We start from the raw sequence: 13,297 nt of genomic DNA, 5'->3' as shown, positions 1-13,297 counted from the left end.
CTTCAGTCATTTTTATTAGGTGGCCTTAGACACATCTGTCAGTGGCCTTAGCCCTGAGACCAGTTGAGTCACATTTTACACAGAGGATCGCAGCCAGGTTTCAAGAGATATAGGGTAATTTATCAGCCAAAATCACCCTGGGCATGTTGACTCAATTTCAGACATCTCAGTGTGTAGTGGTTTGTTGACAAACTGTTTTCTTTCAGCTCTGTGGGGAGAAGAGAGGCTCATGATGCAGTGAGGGCATGCATCTCAATGCCCTGCCCAGGAATGTCCCTGAATGAAATACAAGGACATACCGACGTCATCGGGGACCCAAAGGTAAATTAAACCATTACCTGATTCCAAACAGGCTTTATTTTATCCATAGCGACGTTTAGTTCTAATCACAACAATGTCTTTATAGGAAGATGTGTGTAATAAATGCACCAGAGAGACACATTCAAAACAAAAACAACAAAAGACTGACGAACAAGTAGACATTGATTTGTTTTACTGTAAATGATTATAAAAAACACAGATACAGAATGCAGAATACAGAAAAGACTTGAGTTACTTAACCGTCTTAACAAGTGAGCTGTACTTCGGGCTAATTCCACCAACTGTCCGTCAAACCCTCTTACGCACAGTTTCATCATTTCAGCCTTTATTATCAAACCTCATTTTAAGAACTTTAGATTTCTCACTGTGTCCATAATTTTACCATTGGACCCAATTTATTCATCCAAAGAAAGTATAAATTATTCAACAAACGGCCACATTAAGTTTTTAAAAGTATCACACTATGCTGTAGTGTTCAAAACCTGTGAAACTGAGCATGTACCACGCCATGCATCAGACAAGAAATAATGTTGGTGGCATGATGTCAGTGGAGAGACCATGAGATGAAAATGATTATCACACTGTGACACCGTCAAGGCTGGGCGCCCATTGTCAGCTAGAGCCACATAAAGATTGGTACTGACTATGAAAAGACCCTATGGATAAGAGCAAGAAACAAACAATGATGCTGTGCATGTCTTAGTATGACAGAACATGTGCGTAATTTCTTTTCTGTCCTTCTACAAACAGACTAAGGTGCAGATGGTGAACCTGAGATCTGATGGTGAAAATGGATCCACAGTGAAGAGCCCCAACCAGGATTCTGCAATAGGTCAGATTCTTCTATTCTCTGTCGCGTAGGACTGCCCATAATTCCTCACAGTCACAGCGAGTAGTAATGGATCCCCCTTAAACATTTTGGTACCCACAAAGCAAAACTAAGCTGACTTAATGGCAATGTTAGCTGTGTCAATTCAAACGTGCTAGCCTGAAGGTCTCATCTGTGCTTACCATTTTGCAGTTTGCAGAAAGAAGTGAAGACCAAATATGACAGATATGTGTAAGTCATAAACATGATGAATATGCTATCAGCAGTCAACCAAACATGCAAAATGCAGAATTTTGTCAGTGTGTGCTTTTGCCTCCATATTTCTGTTCATTTTCTGCATTTATTTATTTTGTTTCTGGTGACAATCTGAATCAGGGCGAATAGGAACCATTTCACCACAGTTGTACTCCATGCAGTTTGCCCTTTAATGGAGATATTGTATGTAGCCTTGAATGCTCATCTTCACATGCACTGAAAGTCTGCATGCACCAGCTCATCCAATCAGGATGAACCATTTCATCCATATGGGGGCCAAGGCTCCCACCTGGGCAGCATTTGTAGAGGAAGTGGACCCACACTGCTGCAAGAACATCGACTGGATTGTTCCTGCGCTGAATACGATTGTGTTATTTAGGTGGATTGTATTTGCCTGAAGTTTCAGTTTCAAATTTTGGATCAATTAATTGCTGTCAGTTGGGCCAAGCAGCGCAAGCAGACAAACAGTGCTGTTGTTATAGATGTCGGTAATAAATGGGATCGATACAAAACAGCTTATTTCATGAGAGTCACAAGACTGATGCTTCTTGTTAAAAACACTCTCATGGACACTGAACACACACTTCTCTGAACAGCATAGTGTAAAATTACAGCAGGTGTTTGGTTATAGGCATCGCACTGCAAAGGCCAGTTCTGGTCCTGAACGTGAAATAACCCACCGAAAAGAAAACTTTCTCCGGCCACTTTTCGGTAGATGTTGCTCATTAATTGGTGCTGCCAGTGTTGGTGTTTTCTCCCCGTTTGGCTCTGTTCAGCATCGACTGTCCTTGGGTCCCTTTCAGATTTATGCACATCAGGTTTGGGTCAGTTTTCCACCTGTTCATTTTGGGTGGGGTCCAAAACTTTGGATTAGAAAGAACCCTGAATATGTCAAAACACTCAGTAAGCAATTTTCCACTTAAACTAGAGTTGGAAAGTGGAGCAGAGAGTAAAAGGGCGAAACCAGACAGGGAAACAAACTTTATTCGGTTCTTATTTCATTGCAGTCACTAGATTAAAAATACCATCAGATGAAACTCTGCACATCGCTCCGATAGAGCACTGGTGGCAGGCCCTGCTGAAATTTCATTGACCAGAGTGACACCATCAGCAAGGCGCCGCAAATATCAAGCATGTTTGATACGGACGGACGCCTGCCCTCAGGGGTTAATCACCTCATTAAAATTTCAGCACCGCACCAGCTATGCACGCTCATCCAAGCCACAACTGAGTCAATTAACTTTGCCTTCAGCTGTGAGCTGAATTATACCGTCCAGACTTGGCATAAACTTGTTGGGCCTCATGTAGAGCTGACCGAGCAGTTTTAACTTGATGCTTTGGAGTAAGATGAGGCAAACTAAATATGTACATTTCAACCAACGTTAAAATGATGCCTGTGGTTCTACACAGAAACTACACCTTTCCTTTTGGCTTCTTAGAAAATTAGACTTCATATTCTAACTGATGAAGTTGCACACAGTTTCCAAATTTCCTGTACAAATTAAAAATCCTGTGCACACACTGTGAGAAACAAGTCAGGCCCTAAAAGGGAGAAACCTTCCATGACGGCACCTCCTGTGTGTGCAATGACCGCCATCAACAGAACACCTGCGCTCATCAAAGAACATCAGCACAGTCCACAACACTATATGATAATAATTATTATCATTACACTATGCACATGGTACCCTGTGTTTTTTAAGTGTGAGCATCACTGCAGTGTTGTCTGGTGATGGCGAGCAGTTATTGATTGAGCTCGGTACACATTGTACAGATGAGGAGGACGAAGAGCTCACCGTTCATGTTAAAGGCTTGTTGAAACCCATCAGTTCTCAGCCTCGGTGATTCTGCCTTCCTCGTGTCACAGCGGTTCTTGTTAACTTCCAACCAAAGACCAAGCTAATCAATAATGCCTCTGCTCCATGCCTTCTCAATTCAATTATTTCTTCTTGTTTACAACAGGATGAAAATAACCATTTTTATCTCAAGCGGTGCCTCACTAACAGACTAACTCACTCACAAACAGACACTTAAGGCTAATTCTTAATCAACAATAGTGACATAACCTCAGTGAATGTTGCTGAATTTGTCAGGATGTGTCCATCACTCATGCTTTAAAGAAAGCTGCCCAGATTTTTTCAATGCTGTGTCACATTTGCAGCTAACTTGAAACATGATGTGAGTCGTAAATATCTTATTACAATAGTGCACGTTTCTGTGTTTTCAGAGCCTAAGACTGCATTTCCATGGCTACAAATAGCTTCAACTTTATTTGGACATTTCTACCTCTTACCCTGTCCACATTTCCATATTTATTAGCATAGCATGACTTGTAATGTGACAAATCTGAAAAACTCAATTAATTTGAGCACTCTAGCTCCAAAATGAAATAAGAAAAAGTGAAGAAAAATGAGCTTGCAGAGACCCAGAAGAAGGTCTCATGTGTGCATACCTTAATTAATAAAGGGGGAGCAGCTGTTGCTTTTGCTCCAGCGTGTGATTGCCTACAGGTTCCTGCTACAGGGTACACATTAAACCACGAGTCTGCATGGCAACAGCTTGAGGATATCTGTTCTTATTTTGATTTTGTGCTCACTCGATGGATGGCTGCTGTGATACATCTTGTTTTTTGGACAGCGTGCTGGAAGATTTGTCTGGAAAGAAACCACTGATGATTCTCTCATCCAGGTGTAATTGATACAAACTTTGTGAAGCTTTGTGCACCTGAGCTGAATGCACAAAGCTTCAACATGGGTTTAACGGTGTAAATGTGTATCCTGTGTAATGCTGGAGGCACGATGTCACTTTTGATTGAACAACGCAAAATTCTGCATCTTTAACTTCAAAAGTTGAGAAAGGACATAACTGTGTGTGTTTGACAGTTATGTTCGATATATTACACATAAAATACACACATTTGGAGTGTATTACAGTCTCATGTCATGTGCCATTCTGTACATTTCATATTCACAGTGTGATCAGTGCATGCTAGTCGTCACACACCCATTAAACAGCATCTGTGACACAAAGCAGTGGTTCAAGTGGGCTTGACTTGCGTTGGCTGAGTCGTTCTCTGGGACAGGGTTACATGTTTGGTGTAATTAGCTCAGCAAATCATTACCCTGCCTCACACTTATGTGTTAATTAGATTGTGCTGAACCACCATTTTTCAACTTGGCTTTTAAGAGGAAACCATCTGCAAGTTAAAGAGTGAAATCACAAAGAACAGACTAACCATCTGTTGCCTGTCTTCTCTGAAATGACTGAAACACAACACAAGGATCAGCTGCTTGGAGCTAAAACAGTAAGGAAAACGTGGCAGGAATAACAAGGAGCCATGAGGGACCCAATCCATTATTGATTGGTAAAGCTGCCCTCATTTGATAGTGAGAGCTGTCACTGAGTCATATCTTCAGTTATCGTTTCGAGCACAGAGTGAGAAGCTTATTCTCCAAGTGGAGCAGCTTTACACAGACTTCCTCTGGTGTTTTTTAAAGGTTTCTGTAGCGCCACTTCAACCATGGTTACCCTGTTGTTTCATTCCTGTTGTGCCCCCTCTCTTTCCCGCTGTCCTGAGCCACTTCAACTGTTCTCCCTGTGCCGCAGGCTTCGGCTGCAAGATGCGAACGTTGGACAGTGGAATTGGGACCATCCCCCTTCCTGAATCCTGTTCCTTCTTCTCCTCCATCCTGCACCTCCTCCCCAAATCCTCATCAACCCCAGAACAGTCCCTCAGTCCTCCCAGTGTCCCCGGTTCCTCCAGCGAGGACGTGTCTCCTTCCCCATTACCCCGGTGGAGGATACCCTCCAGCTTTAAGGACAGCAGCCATGCAGGGGTGCCAAACTCCCTGTCCGACTCCTCCATGACCCATATCCAGTCAGTGCCTTTCCCCACTGTGGCCTTCGTCCAGCCCATCCAACCCCAGTCTCAACCCATTGTGACCTCTGCCAGTGTGTGTGATACCCAGAGCAGGCTACCCAGACTGCCACAAGGTACAGTAACGCCAGAGAAGTCCCAGCAAGAAGCATGGCATGCAGACTGCAGAAGTAAAGATGACGCTTGTAGGGTTTTCTCCTTTTAATGCTGCGGACTGACCAGCTTCATTCAAGCACATTTCCCTGTTTTGTTCTATGCTTCTCTTCTCAGCAAACTCTGTTAACTGTACAAACTTGGTGCAAACTGCTCTTGAAAGCCAACTGTTCAATTTAGCGGAGTGGAGACAATCAAGGGGTGTGCTCGTTACGTAAGCAGAGAAGTAAGAAAATTAGTCATAGGTTATAAAGACGCAGAGGCAGCAAACTTCAGGTCATGTGATTGTGACCGAACCACAAGGGTTCAGACCAGTTAGCGTCCTATGAGGACCTACAGGCAGCTATAGGCAGACGTGGTTCAGCAAGTGAGGCAACTGTTGGTTTGAAATCAACAATGGCGGCTCCTAAAGAGGTTAGCGTGGATGCTGCTGTAGCTGTGGTTATCAGCAATCCTGCATCATGGACAAGAATTGGTGTTTAATTATGAGCCAAAATCATCACGATATTGATAAATCAGTGACTTTTCTGAAGGTTGGGTTTTGCTGAGTGTGTATGTGCTGTTTCTGAAACAGGCTGGAAAATCCTGCAGTCATCCCATAGATCAAAATTAAAAGGTGGGATAAAAAATGTAATCTTTACACATGAGTTAGCAGATTGTGCTGTATAGGCTACAGCACAGGCTGTAAGTCCCTCTGCCATCTGTCACTGTCCTGGTTCCTTTAAAAAAGCTCTCCACGGGTTTTCATTATTCATTTTTCTATTCTGAGGAGCACTACGAGGAGATGTTGATGCTCCATTCTCACTCCAGGAAATGCGTTTCACCCCGTCATATCCTCCGCTTTTGTTTTCACAAGTGTGTCCAGTGGATTTGAAGGAGCAATGCGTCTATATATAAGTATCTATAATAGATTCCTAAAGGCGGCAGTGCTCACCATCGTCATCACTACACTGATAGCTTTGATGCAGGAGGACACATTGTGCACATGTCCTCCTCAGCATGCTAATCAAACAGCAGAAAGACGCTCATTTTCACTGCCAAGAGAAAACATGTATTTATGTGTTGATGGCTTTTGATGAGTCATGCTTTCAGAGTGACACCCGAGGGTTCTCCACAAGGCAAATAACGTGTTTTCATTTGCATGGTGAAAGAGGAGCAGCGATGGGGGGCATTTATTAAACAGCGCATAAGACCACAGCATAGATCACCACATTCTGTGGCTGTAATTATGAATGGGACGTCATCAACAACAAATGGGCCATTTTTGGAGGAGACCTGGCGTCACCTGGACGGCGCCACCTCCCATTTAACTCGATTAAACTTTGTGTTTCAATATGGTCTGTAAACGCTGTTGTATCGCGGGCTGTGATAGCTAATCACACGACCAGCAAACAAACGAAAAAATCAGATCCTGCTGAAGCGCCGCAGTGCAGACAGTAGATGTGTGACATTTTCTCCCTTTTATACAGACGAGGAGATGTTTGAATGAAGAGCGTGTAGCAGTATGCAGTCAGTGGAGGTTAATATCATGTGTTTCATTTTGCTAGATACCGTTAGATCATGTGTGATCAACCAACGTTTGGTTAGCATTGAGTTAGCGTCACATTAGGTAACATGGTCTTGCCTCTGTGGAGAGCTTCTCTCTGTATTAGCGCTTGTTTTTCGTGCAGACTATATATTTCTGATGGTGAACAACTGCTGGATGACACTGACAGACATAATTAAGGGCATGGGCACTTCACTCGGCCCACCTCAGCCCCACTCACGCTCCTCCTCTTTGCCCATTTTCGGATTAGCTTGGTGGACTCAGGTGCTGATGTCTGACGCTGAAGGCCCTCTGGACCCAGAGATGGTGCAGATTGCTAAAGTTGCGTCAGACCGAATGCTTTTTTGCTCAAATGCATATTTAAACATTTGTCTCTTGAGGCACATTTGGTTTGACAAACAGTGAATTCTCTTGACTGTTTAAGCAACCTAAACTGTCACTCCATATCTGGCAAACTAAACTGGAGCTTCATTTGCACAGTCTTTCAGCTGAGTTCAGTTCAGTTTGTCATTTTAAAGTCAGAATTAGAAATTTGTCATCTCTCAAGATGTCAGCCGCTGCTCCGCTGGAGTCAATCAGATCTGCTGCCACTTTGAATTCAGAATGATAATCTTGCTCTCTTTGAAGATGTCAGATGTCAGTCTGTCAGTGTCACTCTCTTCTCCTAACTCCTCATTTGACTCCTCTGCCTGACAGGACGGAGAATTAAAAACCCTCTGAAATGAGTTTCATTCTGTGGTTTTTCCAGGTGGATTGGAACCAAAGAAGTTGACTTATATCAAATCGAAAACACGAACCACTGCGAGCCAACAGAAAGAGCAGACAAGACTTCAGCTTGCCAACTGTAAGACACCATTCACGAGGTTTTATTTAAGTGACACATTTGGGAAAATTTGAAGCCAAAACACCCACGTTCTGCTCTGAGCCCACTTACCATCAGCCAGAGTGTGTTTCACATTTTCATGATCCGACGTTATTCACTGCTACACAGAGGAGTTCCTTCAAGCAGGGCTACTTAAAAAACTACTGGAATTACTTTCAGGTCATCACCTCTGAAAGAATGAATGGCAGGAATTTTCTGATTCCAGTTAATTCACAAAAGTGTTATTGCCCCATTAAGACGGACGATTTTCTGTATAATTACCTTGGAGCTCCGTTCTTGGAGAATATTAAAGAATACTGTAATCAAATTCACATTAGAGTTTAAATACTCTCCAAATGCTGAGGTCAAAAGGCGTTTGAGAACTGAAAACAGCATCACGGTTTGTTTCATTTTCTTTTAAATGATTAAAAATTCTTCAGTAGTTTAGTTTTTTGTTCACTTTATAAGAATAAAGGTAGAATCTGCTTCCAGTGGCCTCGTCAGACGTGCTCAGACTGTCACTGCAGCAGGGAGCTATAAAGACGAAGAAACCTCAACAATTTCACTTCTTCTCGTAAAACGGCACAGTTAAACTCGAAAGTTGGCTTCAAATGCCACGCGTTCTGTGGAAGTCATTTCCATCCCCACTGAGCAGAAAGTAAGCTTAATGGTGGCAACTAAGCACATGACTAACACAAGCTTCCCAAACATCATTTGCATCTCACTACAGTACATTAACGCTGGCATTTACAACAGGTGTGTGCGTGTGTGTGTGTGCGTGCGCGCGTGCGTGTGTGTGTGTGTGTGGATCATAAGATATCCCTGTGGGTTAAAAAAAAATGAGGCTTCTCATAAGCAGCACACACAAAAAATACTCATAACGACCCTGTTTTGCCTTTGGGTCTAGTAATTATTTCCTCTCTTATTCACAGAAAAACACTCGTGCAAATGTTTAATTCTCTGTGCGACTCTCTCTCACACTTCCAGTCTTCACACAGTCACAGTCTTCACACCGTAAATCTGACCTGGTGCCTGTTTAACTGTCTCGGCGGCTGACTCGTGTTGGAAACACGGAGGGCAGCGGTCTTCAAATAGCATCTCATCCCACTGCAATCACATCACAAGTTGTCTATTTATATTTGCTTATATGTCGAATCGCCCTCCAGCAGCACTTTAATACCACTGAAACCTCCTGAAACTGTCATTTATCATGCTCTACACTCAGTGGAAAGACTGGCTGAGTTCCTTTTGAGCAGGATCAGCTGCATGTGTGCATGTTCCTGGCACACATATTGAGGAACGGTATTGCAATATGTGATTTAAGTGTTTCCTTGAAATAGCAATGCCCTTTCCCATCCCGGGAGCACTCAGTCATACCTTCACCCCACTTTGTGAATGTTGCAGTAGCATGTGTTAGCTCTCTGTGAATGGCAGGTGTTTTTTTTTGGACAGTGTTTGCATGGCACCGTGCTGCAGGATCTCACTCTGCTCTGCATCTTCCATTTCAGAGTTTATGAAGCCGAATGAATCAACCCGAAGCAAGGAATCAGGCAATCGGTTGGATTTATCTCCCTGACACACACATGGATGATCCCCAAACCCCACAGTTTGCACACTATCAGGATGAAACGCTGAGGACTGGAAAACAAGTGAGCCTGGCATTGTGGGCTTCCGCCTGTGCTCAGTGCAGTGTTGAGATACTGAGTAGCCTTTCAGGTGTACTAATGAACCTTCTGGCAGCCATTGTGGAGGTCTGCCGCTCATTGGCATCAGCTGTGAGGTGCTGATTGAATTTCTAAATGTACGACTCTGCTGTCTCACAGGACTTAAACACACATGGTTATTTTCTCTGCTGTGTTTTCCACCTGGGAGGAGTAACCGTGGTTTTTGGTTCATCAGGTAAGCTACTGTAGCACTTTAATGGCTACCTGTCTTCACCGTCCTCTTAGAAGCACATCTGAAACCAGCTGTCGGCCCGGTTTAAGTTAATATTGGTGGCCAGGAGCTGCTTTTTTACATTGCTGTGACATGACCACATTCATTAGCATGCTAAGCTAACTGCTCTCAAGCTACTGCACAACTAGCAATATATGTGAAGTACTGAGAAGAGCTAAAGGCGTGGAGACAGTTTCCAGTGTTGCAGAGACCATTACAACTCAAACAGGACAGCAGGGGTGTTGTAACCTACAAATTATGTTCACGTGCAACTCATTAACGTAGGCTAAAACACCTTGGAGGAAACACCTGAGTTACTTTTATCAACCATACAACAAAGCCTCTGCAGACAAACTCAAAGCAAAGCAAAGGAAACATCAGCCTTCACGGTTAGATATTTAAAAATTGATCATGGTCTGCAGTGTTAAACGACTTTTTTATGACCTAAATCCTGCACTGAAAGTCAGCGTTTCCAGCTCATGTGGCCTGAAATGCATCAGCCAATGTGGCTCATGTGTAAGAGACAGAGTGTCTGGTTGTGACGTTAAAGTTTTCTCTTAACAATGAAGCATTAGCCTGAAATATCCTGCAGTCACATCATTCTTCATGGGGCACTTTGTGGTTTTAGAAGCTCGATGTCAACCAGTCAACCTCAAAATGAAATCTGTCAGCTATAATCCATATCACACAGGGTTGTGGGTTACTTCTGCATCTGCGCTGCAGAAATGGATGAGCATCACTTGAATATACTTATCGAGTTGCAGCCAATAGAAAGAGAGCGTTTGCACTTGCGAGGCAGACAGGACTGTGAATACCTTCTGAACTCTATCAAGGGTTTCTGCCTGCTCTTCTATAACCGACGCACAGCAGCATGTTAACACTTTTTCATGCATATCTGTTTTTGTAACCAGCTGGTTAAAACTGCACTTATCCACTTTGACCACTAGAGGGCAGAACAAATACAAAATACAATGACAGGCACTCACTAACTAGCATTAAAATGCTATGCTTACAGAGCTCTTATAGCTAACGTGTTAGCAAACAAGCACCTGCTTTCATATCCAGCAGACACAAAGCACTGTGGCTACTTTACAAATACAACATTCAAAGTACAATATTCTCTCTTTTTTTATCTGTTTTTTGGTCTCCACCAACTCTTAAGACAAAGCTTTTAGTCTTAAGCTCACTGGATGCTCAACTTCATTTATTAGCATACGCTGGGTTTATCTAACAATGAGGCTGTACAACAAGAACAGTGAGCCAGAAGACGTTCAGAATCATCACTGGACTCCATTTAATCATCAAATATGTTGATTAATACAGCTACGAACATTTAAATAACCTCGCACAGGCACGACCAGATTCACCACCAGACCTCCATAATGGCACCAGCTGTGGTCACTTTAAGCCACTGAAAGACCTCCACTGAAATCCTGCTGAACAAAGATTAATTAGCATTAGCATTCGTTAGCATTTCCAGACATGGTAACAGCTGTTTATGTCAACATCTAATTCTGCTTTCTGAACTCGAGAAGTCATGTCAGTATATATTTTTGAGCTAATCATCGGATGGAAACTCATAAACTGAAGACTGCGGACTGTGACTTCCATCCGTCTGTACAGCGCTAACTTCTGATGGCCACTCATGAGCTCTATACCTGACTGAGTAATGTGATTCTTTACAGTGTGCACTATCTTGTTGAAACTTCTTTTTTTATTGTCACAGTGTTGATATTGACTTGCATGCGACCACCCTCTGGCTTATTCTAACCACAGAAATGCATCATGTGAATCTGATAGCCAACGTACGAAGAGTTTCATCACGAGAGGTGGAAAATACTGACGTGTGAAAGTACTTCCAGCACAGTACTCATAATCTGTCTTTAAAGGTGAGTCTGGCTTCACAGCTGCCGTCGTGTTGAAGGCTGTGCACGTCTTGTAATGAAGCTCTTCGTACGTGATGTGCGTTCTGCGTTTTCTACGTGTTTCCACAGTTATGACATCGAGACAAAGCAGTGAGTTTTGCATGTAACCGTAGCTCTAAAGCACCTGCTGTAGTACGCACATTGTGAACTTTGTTGTGCTAGCTCAGGGAAAATACCGTTTGTTGTCTGATAGATGCTGTGGACTTGAAGTGAACCTCGACTTTAAAATGTACAACCTTTTCACTGCAGCCACTGAACGCACCAGATTTCACTGTAATGGTTTAAGGAATAACCTGAACTCAGTATTTTCCTCTTGTTAGTTTCTGTCTACACATTTAACTGTAAGATATCTCACCACGCTAGCTCGCTTTCTCTCTATTATGTATGCTGTGTCCTTTATAGTAAAGTTTTTGGTGTTTTGAATGCATCCCGACATATTTGACGGTTTTAGTCGCTTAGCGATGCCCCCCCCCCCCCCCCTTCAGCTCTGTCGCCTTTCATGTGTAGATATTTGCCAAAATGCATATTGCCAAACGCAGCTCTGAGCTAATCACATATACAGAAAATGAATGCAACTGAATCTACATATCAAACTTGTCATGGTGACTATAGCCATATTCTTTTGAAACACTAGAGACAGTTTACAGTTTAACGTGATGTAGAACTTTGACGCACGGTCATGTTGCACAGTATCATTAGTCCTGTCATCCGACTGTATTTACCTCCTCTTTAGATCTTTACTAACTTGCTACATGTATATGTTGAAGGTAATATCTGTAAAATTAAAGTGGTGTTCACGCAGTAGCAGCACACAGGTTGAATAAATGAAATATGTAGCGTACACCGGCGAGACGAGGCGTTCATGGATCAGGGAACAGATTGGCTGTACTGATACGGGTAGATGGAGCATGGCGTCTGTGTTTTTAAAATGACTCACATAACGAAGAGCGTCACTCTCACAAGAGTATTGTATTTTTTTAACATTTACTCTAATGCCCTGTATTTGTACTCAGCACTGATGAGTGTAATTTACCATGTATTGCACATATTGTTACTCACTATTACAGTAATTCTCCTCCTTAATGTTTTTTTTTTTTCAGAACCCAATAATAACAGTGATGTTCTCGTGTGACGGTCACCTTAGCAGTACGAATTGAGAATTGTATATTACTGATACTCTTTGTTTTATGTAAAAGAAGACAGAAAAATAAACTATTTCAGTACTTATACAGCGTTAAGGATGCTGCCGTGTGCTTGCTGTATTTGGCTGAATTACTGTGGCTGTAAAAAAGCTCCAGATGTGACTTGATGCTAACAGGGGAGACGGATTCCTCACAGTCCGAGGGTCCACTTTAGACTCGCGCCCAGTCTCTGCGCTCGCCAGCAACCGAGCACTGAGTCCAACTTTCTTTTCCAGCTCTGTGACAACAACATTGTTTTTTTCATTAACTTCAAAGCAAACAATTCTCAGAGAACGCACCAACATGTCGTGGGCACTGGACCAGGGTTTGTCAAACTGGAAGCAAACTCCCGCTGGGCTGCCAAACAGTGTTGTCAGACGAAAACTAAAATGAGGAAACAAAGAGGAGTGAAG

General features: G+C 42.8%; 1 protein-coding gene across 4 annotated transcripts in view; it reads left to right on the top strand.

The window, feature by feature from the left end:
- The window catches only part of LOC143330249 (nck-associated protein 5-like), a 60,111-nt gene extending 47,167 nt beyond the window's left edge, over positions 1-12,944 (top strand). For 3 of the 4 annotated variants that reach the window (XM_076746648.1, XM_076746647.1, XM_076746646.1), the window contains exons 10-14: positions 207-321; positions 1,078-1,153; positions 5,012-5,398; positions 7,730-7,825; positions 9,352-12,944. In XM_076746648.1, the coding sequence (XP_076602763.1) occupies positions 207-321; positions 1,078-1,153; positions 5,012-5,398; positions 7,730-7,825; positions 9,352-9,353 (676 nt within the window). In that variant the 3' untranslated portion in view covers positions 9,354-12,944. Of the gene's footprint in view, positions 1-206; positions 322-1,077; positions 1,154-1,342; positions 1,382-5,011; positions 5,399-7,729; positions 7,826-9,351 lie in introns of those variants that run through there. The other variant, XM_076746649.1, reaches the window with a different exon arrangement.
- The last annotated feature ends 353 nt before the right edge of the window (positions 12,945-13,297 follow it).

This window comes from Chaetodon auriga, chromosome 13 (genome assembly GCF_051107435.1).
Source record: "Chaetodon auriga isolate fChaAug3 chromosome 13, fChaAug3.hap1, whole genome shotgun sequence".
Taxonomy (NCBI): domain Eukaryota; kingdom Metazoa; phylum Chordata; class Actinopteri; order Chaetodontiformes; family Chaetodontidae; genus Chaetodon; species Chaetodon auriga.
This window is presented reverse-complemented; position numbering and strand designations above follow the sequence as displayed.